The following is a 15,730-nucleotide window of genomic DNA, read 5'->3' as shown; positions in this document are numbered from 1 at the left end:
TTCCCCTGTTTCTTTAGAAGCTGGTTTAGTCCCTTCTCTGTGCAAACAGGATGATCAGGGCTTGGTCAAAGGTCTTGTGGTTGCATGTGAGGCATTTGCAGCTTCTCTAGTGAGAAGCGTTGCCAGTCTTTGAAGACTGTTAAATGCTTTCTAAATTATATCATGACTCTCTGCTGTATCAGGCTCTTAATTGTCATTCATGGTTAGCTCCATCTGGGGTTCAGTGCAATACAGCTGGCAAATTTGACTTTTAGAAGGCCTTTTCCTAAAACACCTGTACTTTTGCCTTATTCTTCTCTCTTGGTCCATGGACATCAGACTGTGGAATAATGACTCTTCTGTTTTTCAGACATGCATTGGATATCCGTGAACACTATGAGAGGAAGCTGGAGCGAGCCAATAACTTATACATGGAGCTCAGCGCTATTATGCTGCAGCTGGAGGTCCGTGAGAAGGAGCTCATAAAGTATGTATCTCTGGGCATAATGGCATGCCATGCATGTGGCAATATGCATACAGGAGGAAAAAAAACAGTGCTTCATTTCTGAACTGCATAGTGGTACTTGTAGATTTAGTGTCCCCTGACAAACTTCCAGGGTAAAGAAAGAGCTGGCAAGCAGAGAGAGGCCCCTTAAGAGTAGATTACCACAGACCACTTAGTGCACATATGTTTACCCAGTGTTGACTGACTGGGAGAAAGGCGCCTTTCCCATTTGGTGTTGGGATCCCTTGGCCCCTTTGTAAAGTGAAAAGCAGTACTGTTTCTGGATTGTGCACCAGGGCCCTGTTCCAACTGCCTGATCTCTGCAGAGAGAATTTAGAAAATGACTATGTCCTTTCCCAGAACGGCATGTTGTGTTGCACCCAGCCATAGCTGAGAAACAGGCATGCAGTGTGCTCACAGTGGAGCTGTGTTTCTGTCCAGCAGGAGCTGCAGTTGGATAAAGAGAGAACTCATCTGGTTTTCTTTTTCTTCCCCAATGTTTCAGGAGGGAACAAGCAGTGGAAAAGAAATACCCTGGGACTTACAAACGCCACCCAGTCAGACCAATAATCCACCCCAATACAGTGGAGAAGCTGATGAAGAGGAAAGGGGTCTCCCATAAACCAGGCAGCCAGACTAAAAGGTAAGAAGTAACAACCTAGTTCTGTGCCAGGAACCAGTGGTAAATCCTCATTGAGAGGCAGCTTACTTCCCTTTGAGTCTGATGACAACACAGGGCTAAGCCAAAGGGGTGTTCACTCTTGGGCCCGGTCTGATCCTCAGAACCACAATTGTTTAATTATCCCTTCTAACTGAGCAGCTCTCTGGAACCATTTGGTCCATATGATTTTTTTCACAGGTGATGGTGCTTTGACAGGAGGTATCTAATGTGTGTCCAAGCAAAGATCATCTTTGACTTGAATGGTAATAAGCAGGGTGAGGGACTGTGGAAATCAACCAGTCCGCAGGAAAGATGGATTCATTGTTGAGGAATTAAATTGGGCATGATGTCCTTTCAGCTATTTCTCTTCTGCATGACTTTCAGAAAGTGAGATTTTCTCCCCCGCCCCCCCCCCCCCCCCGCCCGAAGAGCTGTCTATTTTATTTTTCCCTTTCTGGGATTTCCAGGAGTTAGAGAGTCCTAATTAACAGTGAATAATCACTTCTGAATTAATATTTACATGTGCTTTTGAAATGAGCAGGCTGATAACCATCAGCAGATTGGGACCCTATTGTGCTGAGCATTGTATATGCACATAGTAAGAGACATGCCCTACACCAAGGTCTTAGGAGGGAGCTATTTTGGGAGCAGAACATCAAAATAAGAGCAGAAAAAGAAGAGCATGTGGCAGATATTGGAAAAAGCAGCAAGTAAGGAGTGTAGAGCATGATGGGCTGAGCAGAAAGGACATTGAGTGGAGAGGATCAAAGGAAACTAAATGCAGAAGTCAAACAGCTGAAGAGGAGGGAAGCCTGTAGATTTTAGAAAGCAGAGTGTGTTTATGGCTACAGCTGCCTCTTCATCCTGGCTCTGAGTCAATGTCATTTCTTTGTTTGTGGTTTAATGTGTAACTTCCGCTGACTGTCTCTTAGGCCAGATCTACTGAAGTCAGAGGGAATACCCAGCACAGAAGCAGCATCCAATGGCTCACCAGTCTCAGGAAGTCCCAAAATGTCAACACTGAGTGGCAAAAGCCGCTACCGCAGTAAGCCACGCCACCGCCGAGGGAACAGCAAAGGCAGCTACAATGATTTTGCAGGGATCTTGAAAAACCAGCCAGTGCAAGATGATGCACCTCCACCTCATAATCATTCTCATCATCCTGGCCTACTGCAGCAACCTGGCCACAGTCATCCCCATGGCCATCACTCACGGCTTCATGCCCATGGACAAGATATTGCCAACTGCGCAAACAACTTAAGGTACTTTGGCCCTGCAGCAGCGCTGCGGAGCCCTCTCAGTAACCATGCGCAAAGGCGGATGTCTGGTTCCAGCCCTGATCTCATCTCCGCTGCAATGGAAGCAGATTGCCGAAGGAATCTGGAGAGCAAAGAAAGCAAAGCTGATCATTGGGAGTGTTGCAAAACAGATCCATACAATTCTTGTCTTCAGTGCAGGGAAGAGGACAGTGGTCAGGTACAGATGTCATCTGTTGAAACAGGGATGAGCCATTCTCAATCACCAACATCTGTTTCCCTATATGAAAATGCACAGTTCATTGAGAAGATGGAGGAAGGCGGCTTCAGCAGCTGTAAGTCAGCATCCGCCCTAGGCACTCCCCAGCACATGGCTTCCTCAGTGCTACCTTGCAAAGCAAGACCCGTTCAAAAGGTAAGGACAAAGCATAGTGACTGGACAAAAAACCCCCAAAGCTTGCTCCTCTTTTCCCTCTCCACCAAAAGAAGTTGTGTAGCAAAGGCTGGTGTCCGGATATAGGATAGTAGCAACGTCATATTTCCCACACACATAGCAGTAGAGTTACATGTACAACTTTATCTTAAAGAAATCATGCCTGTCTGAACTTTGCTCTGTGATCTGGACATACTTTTAAAGTCAATTTTATTGAGAGGTACTGTAGGCATACTGGAGCACACTGCTAATAATGAGGGTTGTCAAATGTAGTTTTGATAGGGCCTAGTTCTGTTGCGTGCAATTTAGCCAGTTTTCGTTTGAGCTGAAACTTGGTCTACTGAATTTTTGTTGTTGAAACAGTCTCAAAATGTTTTCAAGCCTTTCTCAAAACAAAGGAAGGGGTAAATGCATTCTTTTGGTGAGGTTAAATATCATGTAACTGTTTCATTGAGACTCTGTAGTGCTGCTGCGCCTCAGAATAGAAATTCAACAATTGCCATGGTCTTGGGGACATGCCTTTTGCTGCACCTGCCAGAAACTGTCCCTCTTAACTGAGAGTCATAGTTCTCATGTATTTTGTGAAGATTTTGCAAGAGTCAAAAAGGTGTTACGGCACAGTTGTACAGAAACAGTTCTTCTTTACTCCTCCTGCTTCCATCCAGGTGGTGAGAGAAGTAGGAACCAGTCTGAGCGGAGTTCAAAGAGCAGGAAAACTGGGCCTGGGTGGAAAAGTGAAAGAAAAGAGGATGAGTACCAGACCAAGAGTGTGGTTTGGGCCCAGAATGAAGGGAGGAGGACCTCGTATTACAAGGGGCTGGGATGAGATAGAGGCTGAGTCTGAACGAGGGGTTGGCAGGTTGGATAGGATGGGAGGTGGCTGTAAAAACCAAGAGTGCAGGGGGTGGATTTGGATGGGAGGAGGAGAATAAAAGGCTCTGTGCTCACTGAGGTAGAGAAAGGAACAAAACTCAAGTTTTGCTACTTGGTGAAACCCACCAGCAAAGGCTGTGTCGTTCCCCATCCTGCTCTATGATGGGCTCATGTAGAAGAGGGTTGAAGTCGTAAAGCCAAGAGTGCCAGATCAGCTCAATAATTTATGTGGATTTCAGTATGATACTAATTACTTGATTTGCTTCTGTAAAAATCCAGAATGTTATGTACTCAGTGACTGCTGAAGTACTCCAGTGTATTTCAAAGTCAATCACTCCAAATTCAGAAATGGCAGCATTAACACCTCCTGAAATAATCTGCTGATGAGAAGATGTCTGACTCAGTTTTCACTGGTACGCAGGTTATTTTCTTGTCTAGATTGTTGCAGCCCGTTGGCACAGTGACTTTGTCCTGGAGGACCAAGGGGCAACCATGTAGTTGGATGTTTGTTCTTTCACAAATGTGACACCATTCTTGTCCTTGTTTTCTGTCAGAGCGGTGACGACTCTTCAGAAGAGGAAGAGGGCGAAGTAGACAGCGAAGTGGAATTTCCTCGTAGACAAAGGTAAAAGGTGAATTCAGTCTAATCTGTCTTTGGTGGGACAAAACTCAGGACGAGAACTGTCATAGCAGCTGCACACCAGCACTGAAACTGTGGAAGGTGCTGGCAAAAGAACAGAATCTCATTCAGTGCATCCCATCTGCCCTCAGTGATCCCTTGTGTTCACTCGCTGTTTTCAGCCTGTTTTGAGATGTTATCTCCAGCACAGCTTTTCTGCTGCAGGTTGTTTGTAGCACAACTTGATCACACTTGATAACATTATTCAGCCTATAAAAATAAGCTGCTGCATCTGTTTCACCAGAATCAGACTTACTGGATTTGGCACCCTTTGTGAACTCTTTCAAATGCTGTTTATTAACTGTTGCTGCAGTGGGGCTGACTCCAGCGTCTTCGTAGTGGAATTCAAGTAGGATTGAAGATCTAGGTGGCAACACAGCAGATCAAATTTGGCAGTGTTGCCTGTAAAGTAAGAGACTTGAGAGAGTGTTCCTACCTAAGCATATGTAATAGCAGTCTTTACGGTCCTGTGCTCAGGAAAGAGATCATGGCATTGGTGCTGCAGCTTTGTGAAAGCAGCTGCTTGAAGTGCAGAAGTGATCCAGTGGACAAATTGGTTAAGGGTTGTTAGGAAAGGAGCAGAGAAGAAAATAAAAGCTTCTCTGCTGTTGTATACATCCACGGCACACCTGCAGCTGGAATCCTAAACACCACCTTCATTGCCCCAGCTCAAAGACCATGGTAGAATTTGAAAAGGTACTGAGAAGTGTGACAAGAATGGTTAGAGATGGTTTCTGTAGAAGAAATTAAATCCATGAGAAATCTTTGTCTAGCAGGAGGAGAAGCAATACTGGAGATGCATGAAATTGTGAGTTATGTGGAGAAAATAGACAAGGAATGATTTATCTCATTAATGTTAGGGACACCTAGTGAAGCAAACAGGGGATTTAAAATGAACAAAAGGAAATGCTTTTTCCATCCAAAACATTTTCAGATGTGGAGCTCATTGTCAAGGTATGCTGTGGAAATCAAAATGTAAACAAGTCATAATTGTTAAATTTATGGAGAGTAGATCCATCAGTGGCTGTTAAGCACTGTTATCCAGGTTTGAACTTCAGCTCAGAAGTCTGATCTCCTAAATGATACAAACCAGGAAGATATGCCAGGAGAAAGCAGGCTCTGTCTGCAGCACACCCCGTTCTCATACTTTTCCCAGGTTATTGCTTCCTGCCTAGGGTTGGAGACAGAACGCTGGGCTAGATGAGTTAGAAAACTCATACAGTTCTTGTGTGATTGTTGCTTCTTTTGTGATTTACTAACTTAGAAAACAAATTGCTTTTCCTGAATTCAATGTGATGGCCTGTTGTGGGTCTTCTGGCATCTTCAGCCACCTGATATTTTGTACCATTACTGTTGAATCCTGGCATGAGGCGATTTCCACATTCAAGTAACTGTGAGCTTATTTTCTGAGTGCACATACCTAAAGTCTAGCCTGGTTGTTGGGATCACTGCCAGGTGGTGTGGATTTTCCCAGTTGAATTAGCTTGAACCCTACAGTACAGCCTTTCTTTGGGGAAAAAGGACTGTTAAAGAAAAATAGGCTCCAGGGCAGGTCAGCTAGTATGAACATACAACAGACAAGACCAAATAAGAACAGATGAATTTATAGATGCAGATCTTGAACTAAATTGTTCAAAAGGTGGTAGATCTCTATAGCTCCAAGATGTGAAAGGCAGCCCAACACTTTGCAGAGCTCTTGCTGCCAGCCTTGCAGATCAGTTATGACTCAGCTGAAGGTGTGTTCTTAGGGTGGGAAGAGGCTCCTGGAGAGTTGATGTAAATTTTTTTTTCTAGGGATAGGACCTGTTTTGCTCAAAGACATTTTTGGAAGGGTCAAGCCCTTAGCCCAGTGAGGAGAAGCCACCAGGCAGTATTGCGTGCGCTGTGCCTGAGTGGTATCTGCTAGGGAGAACAGGACTGAGCAGCTTGGGCTGCCTGTTAGAGTGAGTGAGCCCTGTTCTTGTTGTGCTGAAGATGCCAGGTGAAAGTACAGGTGCAAAAATCTGCTCTGCATTGCATGCTTCAGAAAGGAAGATGAGAGGTTTGCCGGGGGAACCTGTGTAAGGATGTAGCAGTCACTTTGCATTCACTGCACTGCTAATGTGAGGATTTTGATTGTGATGTATGTCTCAAAAGAAAGCTGACCCTTGCTACCTGTCAGAAACAGAGTTCCGTATGTTTGAGCTGTAACGCTGTGCTGGCTCACCAGCTCATTCTTACTCTGTGCCATGAGAGTGTGCGCAGAAACCTGTCCACTGAGAAGCTGTAACTTTTCTAGCTGGCAGTGGGCTCCTGGGGAAAGGCTCACCTAGGGCTGAGTGGGCACCAGGAGTGGGGTCTGTCAAGGCCGGTTGTAGCAGAGTAGCTGAACACAGCACCCAGGAAATTGCTTTTCCTCTACAATCGGAGGCACTGTGTTACAAGCTGAACTACTCTCCTGCTTTGCAGACCTCACCGTTGCATTAGTAGCTGCCAGTCCTACTCAACCTTCAGCTCGGAGAACTTCTCTGTGTCAGATGGAGAGGAGGGAAACACAAGTGATCATTCGAACAGCCCAGATGAGCTGGCCACCAAGCTGGAAGATGAGCTGGCTGAGAAGCTGGAGGACATGTTGTCCCAGACTCCAGAGATCCCCATTGAAATCTCCACCCAGTCTGATGGGCTTTCAGACAAAGAGTGTGCTGTGCGGAGAGTCAAGACTCAGATGTCTCTGGGCAAACTTTGTGCAGATGAACACAGCTGTGAGGTGAGTTGTAAGTTTAGTTATCCCCTCTTCCTTCTATTGAGTTAAAAAAAAACCAAATAAATGTTATGGAAAGGAATCGGAGGGCCAGAAAGTTGGATGACTGCCTAGGAAATGCTGTGGTAGATGTTCTACAACAAAGCAACTGCTTAAATACCCAGTCTTTCTCATACTTGGCCGGAGGAGTAGACAGGGGAAAGTAGCACAAAGAAAGCTGAACATAATTTGCCGGTCAAGATGAGTGCGATATTGGGAGGCTATCAGGTTTGCAGTTGCATTAAGTGGGATAAAAAAACAGCACATAAAGCAGATAATTAAATGGAATGGATATAAACTGTCTGCCTCAAACTTATCCATCAGCAGCCTTGCTAACAAAGCTAGAATGATTTTCTTCCCTTTACTGTGTTTCAAGTGTTTGGGAGGGGTAGGGCAGAGCCTGCTGCACCATCTTCTCATAACTCCGTCTGTGTTTGGTAGTGCTCTGACCAGATATTTTTCTGCTGTCCCCTTGTTGGGGGGAGACAAGTGACCTTTGGTAGGGTGATTCTGTGCTGTTGCTATCTCCTGTGTGCTGCCAGTCTCTCCTTCTCTGCTGGTGGTGACCTTTGCCTCTGCTGTTACAGATTGGGATGGTGTGGTTGATCTGCAGTGCGGGAATGTTGCTCAAATCTTCCCCTTTCCTTTTGCTTTGCAGAACCCAGCACAGTTTGGAGAATCAGACTGTGACTCTTCTGAAGGGGAGTGTTCTGATGCCACGGTCAGGACCAATAAGCCCTGCAGCTCTGCTACTTGGTAATACAGATCTCACCCAAAGCTTCCTGATACTGGCATTTTGATTTCCCTGAGATTCCACTTCATTCCCCTTCATCACACTTTACAGGAAGAGAAGATGCTTCTCCTTCCCACCCCAGGAGTGATTTGCAATAACCTGAATCTCTGGAAAATGTCCAAATGAAATTAATTCTCTTTGAGCATTTCAATCAAGAATGGCAGGGATGTATTTTATTGAATAATCTAGTTACTGTAACATGGATATTTATTTTTTTGACATTTTAACACTTTTTACTGTAAAGAGTGGATTGTATTTATAGACACACAGACTTGTTGCAAAAAAAAAAAAAAAAAAAGTTCAGAAAGCAAGCACATTACAGAGAAACATCCTGGGAGTCCTGCCTGGACAGCTTTGTGTACAAATGCAGGGGGATTCTCTTGCTGCTTTCACAGGGGACCAGGCCTCATGGCCCTGAAGATTGGAGAACAGATCAAGCAAACTAAACCACTCAGTCTTATCAAGTGAGGAAGCATAAAAAGACCTTCTTATAGGGTAACCTGTGAACAAAGCGTATTCAGTATAACCAGCTGGGTCATTTTTAATCAGAAGGTGGACATGTTCCTGGAGAAAATTGGTACCGAGGTGCTAACATCCAGGGTCTTCTGAGTTGATACATCCCCAGGAATGTAATAGTGGGTTTTATTTTAAGGATTTTTAGTTTCTTTTTTTAATCAGCATTTTGTTGTGAGATCCTGCAATTGTATTCTAACCTCGTCCTCTCGAGAATTGGTATAAGAGCACTTCTTAACACCGTCCTTGCTTCACTCTGGCAGTGTTGATCTCCAGTTGAGCAGGGAAACCTCTTTCAGATACAGTGTGCCATTTCCCAGTTTACTTCCTCCTCTTACCTCCTGTCTGTTTCAGTCAGTCAAAGAAATCAATCAAATCAGTGTTGGAAAAGCAAGAACTTGCAAACTGTGGAAAGCACATCCTGCAGAGCCTGAGCGCTCTTCTGGGGAGGAAACTGGAGATGCTTGTACTGGACTTGGAGAAGCAGTCTCTCGCCTACAACAGCATCGATAACCAGCAGAGAGCTGTGTTGAGGGGGAAGACTGGGAATCACTGGCCTAGATAAGAGCATCACCCCTGCTCTGTCTCCTTATTCACTGTACATTCTTGAAAGCATTAACAGCTGCCTGCCCTTCATGTCAGGCTTTGTGCAAAACAGGTCACACAGGGAATCTTGATGGTGGCTGTGGCACAGCTGTGTCTTGGGTGCACCTTGAGGCCCCTGTTTCTCCTTCAAGCTGAAACTGCAGGTGAAAGTGAGGATAGTACTGGTATGTGACAGGCCGAGGCATTGGCAGATGACAAAAATTTGTTTTCTGATAGAACTCATAGTGCCTTCCCTTCAAACACTACTCTTTTAAATCAATATTTAAAGAGAACAAAATGGTAGAGCACGTTTCCCCCACCCTTAGTTGATGTCCCCCTGCAAGAACTTTCACTCTGCCCTTCCTAGCGTGCTGACTGGCGCCACTGTGCCATGCGTGCGTGGTGCACGGCCGCACTGCTGGGTGCTGCTCTGCAGACTGGCACACCAGCCTGAGATGAACGGCAGGAATGGACCATGGACAGGTACTTCTGTTGCTTTGTTTGTTTACATTTTATGTTAAAATATTGGTTTGAATTTAACTGTGGTAATTTATAGCCTCATGGCAAAATGAAGGAAAATGTCTTACTTATACAGAGAGCAGTATTGTATGAGTTAAATTATCCCGTATTTTTAAATTTTTGTAGCTGGACTACACACAGATCTTAAGTTATGATGTTGTTTTATTATTTATTATAATTTCTGTAGATCAGAAGGTTGGCTTCACCGCTAGCACAATTGTAATCTGTTTGTGTGATGTTACCTTCTCCCTGGTTGCTGGGGGGGATGGGAGCAGAGCTGGTCTCAGTGGCTGTCAGTAGTTGCTGCCTCTTGTGATTTCTAAGGATGCTGTTATACCAGGGCAGAGAACGTGTCAAGGTTGGTCCGAGAGGGATGGATGCAGCCAGACTCCTGGGCCCTGTGATATTCCTTGTGGTCAAAGCTGCAATTTGCTCCTGTTGCCGGTAGAGTTGGCAGCCCCTGAGCTGGTGGGGAGTGGTGATCAGGGAGCAAGTGGCTTTTGAATTGATGATGAACTGTCACAAGACCCCCTGGCAAGAGCATCCAAAAGGACAAGCGGAGAGGAGGGCAATTGCTCCGGGCAGTGGGTATGAGATCAGAGGTGGCCAGCAGTGGATCCACATGGTGGATCACCCGTGCAGGACCAAACAGGCTGCTGGAGAGGAGAGGGAATGACCAGCTCACCCCTGCCTGCAGCAGCAGTACTCAGCTCTGGGTGCAGGCAGAATGCCATGGGGAGTGAAGCTCTTTCCTGGCTTGTTTCTTGTTTCTTCTCTCTTCCCATCCCTCTTTTCTCCTCCCAAATGTTCTCTGTCTCTCGGCCAGTGGCAGGAGGAGGTGGCAGGGCCAGAGATGGCTTTGCCATTGTGGTGTGAGAGGGGTTTTGGTGTGGAAGAGGTGGTGCAGATGGTTACTCAGGGGGGCTGGAGGCTGTGGTGCAGGAATTTAGCAGTAGAGAACTGTGTGCATGTAACATGCACACAAAGAGGAAGACCAAACTATTGCATGAAGAGAGGTTGAGAACTACCATCAAATGTCCCCCACAGCAGAGGATGCCAGGCCTTACGCCCCTGGAGAGACTCTGCCACTCAGATCTGGCAGGCTTCCTGAGCTCCCACAGGCAGGTCCGTTCACTGCCTGCAGGCCGTGCGATGTCAACCCAGTCCACGGCCCTGCGGTGCCCACTGCCTGTGGGCAGCACTGGTGTCCTAGGGCAGCCCTGCAGCAACAGGCCCAAAGCAGAGTTGCTTCTGGCTCAGGCCTGTCAGCATCTCCATGCAGGGACTTCTGTCTGCAATGATTCAGTCCCTAACAAAAAGATCCCAGAGGGGTTTTGGTAGCTCTGGTCTTTGCTTAGAGCTCCTCCATCACGTGATGAAGCTCCTCTGGGCTTGCAGAGAAGCATAGAAGCTTTGATGTGTAGGATTTTGGGACCCTTCTGGGCCAGCTGTCCCGGGTGTGTGCTGATTCTTCCCCATCCTTGCCTGGGGACATGCTGACCCATTCTGCAGCCTGTAAAAACAGAGCTGAACCCTTCAGGTTGTCTGCTGCCACACTTAGCTCTAGTTTCTTTACATGCCCAGGTCATTGCACTGTTACAGTCCAGCATTGCTCCTCCTAACTGCTGCCTCCTATGCAGCATCTCTCTGGGACTGCCACTAGGGTCTCCCCCCCCTTGCCTAAACGTGTAACCCTGTACCCATGGAGATGTAATCCCAGCCTCCCCCTGCACACACATCTCGTGCCCTCGGCTGTGTGCGGGCAGGGGTGGCTCAGCAGCCCCTCATGTTCCTGGGACAGTTGCTGTCAGTTCTGCAGGGGGTTATATAGGCATTTTCTGTAGTGAAACCCACCCAGAATTGCACATAGATGTGACCTCCACGTTGCTGTATGGGCGCCTCTGCTGAGGTTCCTTGCACTTTCTCTCCTAGCAGGGTATGGGGCTGAGAAGCGTAAATCGGCCTGCTTCCTCCTCACAGTAACACCGCATTTGCAGGACAGAAGTAAACCGTGGGTTCCCTTTTCAGCATCCCAACTACCCTGATCCAGTTCTCATGGCTGCTGACAGCTCCTGAACACTAGCCTAGATTTTCTCCCAGAGCTGAATGTTGCCTTTCCCACTGTCGTGTTAAGTAACCATTTCATCTTGGCCCTGTCCAGTAGTGTTCATCTCTTTCCTCCCTGCTCTGTGGATTCCTGATACAAACTTGATTTTTTTTTTTGTATTGAACAGTGTACAGTGATGGAAACAAGAATGACTATCAAAGCAAACAATGCATGGAATAAAAAGCCAGTGTACTTCAATGCTTCTCAGGCTGGTCTGGTGATCTGGGAATGGTTTCTCATGTACTTTGGGATAATGTCATGAAGCCTTTTAATAACTAATGTGATGTTAGCGAGCAGCTTGTTGTTACCTGTCTCTGAACACAGCTGAACTGGAACTACTGCGAGTTCCAAGTAGCAGGGCAGAGGCTTGGTCAGACACATGTAGCCTACCAAGCACCCAGGTGTCCCTAAGTGTTGGCTTTTGCTCTTGTCAAATGAGTGATTTTTGCAATGTGATGTGGGGGATTGATCTGCAACCGTTACTTCTCATCTTGGGAACCTTGCTGTCCCACTCAGTTCCAACCCTGCTGGTGGGGAAGGTGCTAAAATAGATGGAACATTCACTCTGTCAGCTTCCTGAGTGTTCTGGGGTCTCCCATCTGCCCCCTTCCATGCCAGAAAGTTTACTTTGTCCTCTGAGGGGAGGGCAAATTCATGGAGACTAGAGCAAGGAAGTGCAAATACCAAAAACCCAGGAGCATAGTATCATCCCTGGGGGCTACTGTTCTGCAGCAACTGGGACAGAGCCTATCTGCTTATTTGGAAACCTTCTAGTTATACATGAGCAAATGTGTAGGTTTAAGGGTGCTTCTCAAGGACAAATCACTGCCAGCCAGGGACAGCCACTCCTTCCCCCCCCCCCCCCCCCCCCAGTCTTTGTGGGATGAGCAGCCACTGACAGACCTCAGAAGCAATCTTGTGTGTTCTGACATATGGATGATACATACAGGCAGCTTGTAGCTGGCCCCAAATCCTGAACGATTTTGCTGCAGGGTATGCTTAACATCTGAATGACAGAGGAAGAGCCTTCTACAGCTGTGCAAGCTCTCCTACAGAAGGTGCAGGGATCCTGAAACATCATTACTTTTTTCTCAACTTGGTACTTGTACTGCTGCGCCTAACAGCACAGAAGTGCATGGTTCATCATTTTAGGCCAAAAATGCTAAATAAGTATGGGTTTGGAGAGGGCAGGGGGAGGAGGGAGTTAGGGTCTGCCTAGAGCTGGGAAATGCTGCTGCTGGAGTGGTGGTGAAAAATAGCTGCTGTTGTAGCTCAACACAGCACCGTATGCTGTGGTGCCAAGGGATGAGGCTGGCCAGAAAAGCAGCTTGCCTCACTCTCAGAGCAGCAGCTGTCTGCTGCCACATCAGTCACACCATCAAAACTAGCTGGGCTCACAAAGCTGGACTTGGTAGGAAGTGCAGGAGCCCAAGGGAAGCCTGTGACTTGGGCTGGTAAGGAGACCACAGGGAGCATGGTGCTTGGCCCCCGTGTTCAAGAGCTGGGAGGAACTAAGGGGTTCTGATTTGCCTTCCTCACAGGATGCTAATACTCCTGATTTTTTTTTTTTTCCATTGCTAATACATTTGCAGTGGGCTGGCAACACCCTCAGCTACACTGGAGGCACAGGCTGATTTAAAGGAGACAGGCAAATTAACTGAAGTGTTCACAAAGCCCCTGTATAGCGCTCTCCGTGCAGATACATGCACAGTTAAACATTCATTGAAAATAAGAACCTTACACCTCCTCTTAGACAAGAAGAACAACGATTAAAAACTGAAATTGTCCTTGGTCCACGGTAGCACTGAGCATGCAGAATATAACCCCCAGGAAGAGAGACCTGCAGCTTTTATGAGGCAGTCCCCCAACATCTGGGGCACCTGAGCCATCACAAGCTCTTTTTGCCATTGAGTAACTGAGCATGCTTGTCTTCATCCAGCTTCAAGTGCTTCTTGCTGTATTTCTTGATGAGGGTCCCTGGTATCAATGCTGCCACAGCCATTGCAAGCAGTTTGAGCAGCGTGTCCCAGGAGAAAATGGCATCCAAAGAGGTGATTTGTGACAGAATGGCTCCTGTCTGCACACAGATGAAATTATACGGTGTAAGACCTGGAAGAATCAGAGAAAAAAAAAAAAGCCTGTTGGCATCCCCCCCAGGTAAAATTAGCTCAAACATGTCCTTGCCCAAGGCCAGACACAGGGGTCTGCGTTCATAACAGAAATAATGGGGTGTGATTCAAAACTGCATTGGCAACGCACACATATTTGCAGAATGCTCCAAGACCTCCGATTAAAGGGCAGCACAAAGGCAAACATTTAAATGGGGCAGAGCCACAGCTATGACCCTGCCGCTCTACCTTCCCCAGCTGAGTATGCTACCCAAGGCTTGGTGACAAGGAGAGAGGCAATGTCATGCTGCCCCCTCAGACAGCCTCCCCAGGCCTTACCGATGAGAACGGAAAAGAAGAACTGGGACACAGGGATGTTTAAAATGGGAGCTGAGAGATTCAGAAACCAGTTTGGTGTCATGGGGAACAGCCTCAGGAACAACAACAAGAAAAATAAGCAGCTCCTGTTCTCTTCTACCTGCCAAGAGAAACGTTCCAAATTATTTCTGCTGTTCAGACAGCAGTAACCTCTGAATGGCCACGATACTAAAGTGAACGTAAGTTTTCTTCTAACGTGCTGCAACATAGCATCTGTCCAGAACTGATGAAAACCGGCAGCTTTATGTATGTATGTTCGGGAGCCTAATGGTGAGCCAGCCCCTTCCATGCAAGTGATGAAAATGGGATCTAACCTGAATGAGAGATCGGGAAGTCACCAGCAGAGCCACCTCCAGCCATACAGTGCAGCACAGGATGGGTGGAGGCAGGTCTGGAGCACAGGGGCTTCCCAATCGATCCATTATCTTACTTCTGATTTTTCTTGGGATCTGGGATTTTCCATGCACCCCCTTTGCAAACACCCTTGCTCCCAAGAGAGCATTCTTCTCCTAGATGGTGTCAGAGGCGGCCCTTAACCGACCTGATGCATCCCCTGTGCATATTCATTTTCTTACTAAGTCAACCCAAAAGGCAGCCTCGCCCAGGGGCCATTCTGGGCGTCTGCAGAACCATGGCTGCTTACCTTTATTTGCAGCAGAGCCACTTTATCAGGAAAGTAGTAGACGACAAACTGCTTGCCGAACGTGCCAGAGAGCAGGTAGCAGAAGGTTGCTCCCACAGATGTTAGGGCTGAGCACAGCACCAGCCCGGTCCACGGCCCGAACAGTGCTCCAGCCAGAACGTTCTGCCAGGGCACAACACCGAGTGAGAGGGAGCCCGGGGACATGCACACAGAGACATGCGTGTCCCCTCAGCCTGGCTGCCTTTAGCCTCGGCCGCTCTGGCTTCTCGAGGGCATCGGGCAGACCTGTCTCCTGTCCCTGCAGAGCTGTGACTCACCCAGCAAGGCACCGACCTTGCACCTTGCCCCAGCAGGCAGGGCCTGGTCCGGGACTGGGGGCAAAGGGTCCCTCTGAGGGCTTCGTACCGGCTCCCGCCCTGCATTCCCCCCCGGCCCCGCCGCCGCCTTCCCGCCAGGCAGCCGTACCAGGAGGCTGGAGCCGGGGATGGCGAAGCTCTGCTTGTAGAGGTAGGCGGCACAGAAGAGGGCCAGCGCCGCGCCCCGGTGCTGCCGCTCGTAGTCCCGCAGCGCCTCGGCCAGCTCCCGCAGCTCCTCCAGGTCCGACGGGAACCGCAGCGGCCTGGGGCGGGGAAGAACACGGGGAGATCCGGAGCACCGGCCCGCCTCGCCTTCGCACCGCCCCCCCTCCGCCCCCCACCCCCCCCCCGCGCCCGCACCCACCTGCGCGCCTGCCCCGCGCTCAGCCGGGACGACAGCAGCCAGAGGGCGGCCGTGGCGGCCGCGAAGACGAACAGCAGCCCGGCCAGCCGCCGCCACATCCCGCGATGGGACCCGCCGCTGCCGCCGCCGGCCGGCCCGCCCCGGCCTACCCCGGGGGAGAGCAGCGGGACGCGCAGGCGCGGGGCGGGGCTGTGGGCGG

At 48.3% G+C, this 15,730-nt stretch overlaps 2 protein-coding genes across 6 annotated transcripts in view; one reads left to right on the top strand and one right to left on the bottom strand.

Moving 5' to 3' along the window:
- The window catches only part of MAP3K13 (mitogen-activated protein kinase kinase kinase 13), an 83,941-nt gene extending 72,061 nt beyond the window's left edge, over positions 1-11,880 (top strand). For 4 of the 5 annotated variants that reach the window (XM_052804728.1, XM_052804729.1, XM_052804731.1 and 1 more), the window contains 7 exons: positions 350-466; positions 990-1,127; positions 2,078-2,816; positions 4,262-4,332; positions 6,835-7,132; positions 7,824-7,921; positions 8,010-11,880. In XM_052804728.1, coding sequence (XP_052660688.1) covers positions 350-466; positions 990-1,127; positions 2,078-2,816; positions 4,262-4,332; positions 6,835-7,132; positions 7,824-7,921; positions 8,010-8,046 — 1,498 coding nt within the window. In that variant the 3' untranslated portion in view covers positions 8,047-11,880. Of the gene's footprint in view, positions 1-349; positions 467-989; positions 1,128-2,077; positions 2,817-4,261; positions 4,333-6,834; positions 7,133-7,823 lie in introns of all 5 variants that reach the window. The other variant, XM_052804733.1, reaches the window with a different exon arrangement.
- A 1,460-nt stretch (positions 11,881-13,340) lies between these two features.
- Positions 13,341-15,688, bottom strand: TMEM41A (transmembrane protein 41A). Its single transcript, XM_052804745.1, has 5 exons — positions 15,532-15,688; positions 15,277-15,430; positions 14,812-14,973; positions 14,130-14,268; positions 13,341-13,791 (listed from the first exon to the last, which is right to left on the bottom strand). The coding sequence occupies exons 1-5, from the start codon at positions 15,627-15,629 to the stop codon at positions 13,571-13,573; spliced, it is 774 nt and encodes a 257-aa protein (XP_052660705.1). The 5' UTR covers positions 15,630-15,688; the 3' UTR covers positions 13,341-13,570.
- Positions 15,689-15,730: the final 42 nt, after the last annotated feature.

The sequence above is a fragment of the Harpia harpyja genome, chromosome 12 (genome assembly GCF_026419915.1).
Source record: "Harpia harpyja isolate bHarHar1 chromosome 12, bHarHar1 primary haplotype, whole genome shotgun sequence".
NCBI classification, from domain to species: Eukaryota; Metazoa; Chordata; class Aves; order Accipitriformes; family Accipitridae; genus Harpia; species Harpia harpyja.
Note: the sequence above shows the minus strand (reverse complement) of the source record. Positions and strands in the feature narration are given on the sequence as shown.

Bases quoted from the DNA above. Each gene is read 5' to 3' on its own strand.
- TMEM41A (XM_052804745.1), bottom strand. From the start codon at position 15,629: ATGTGGCGGCGGCTGGCCGGGCTGCTGTTCGTCTTCGCGGCCGCCACG. The intron at 14,974-15,276 runs GTACGGCTGCCT...GTGCCCTGGCAG, and splicing joins TCCCCGGCTCCAGCCTCCTG to AACGTTCTGGCTGGAGCACT. The intron at 14,269-14,811 runs GTAAGCAGCCAT...TTCTCTTGGCAG, and splicing joins TGGCTCTGCTGCAAATAAAG to GTAGAAGAGAACAGGAGCTG.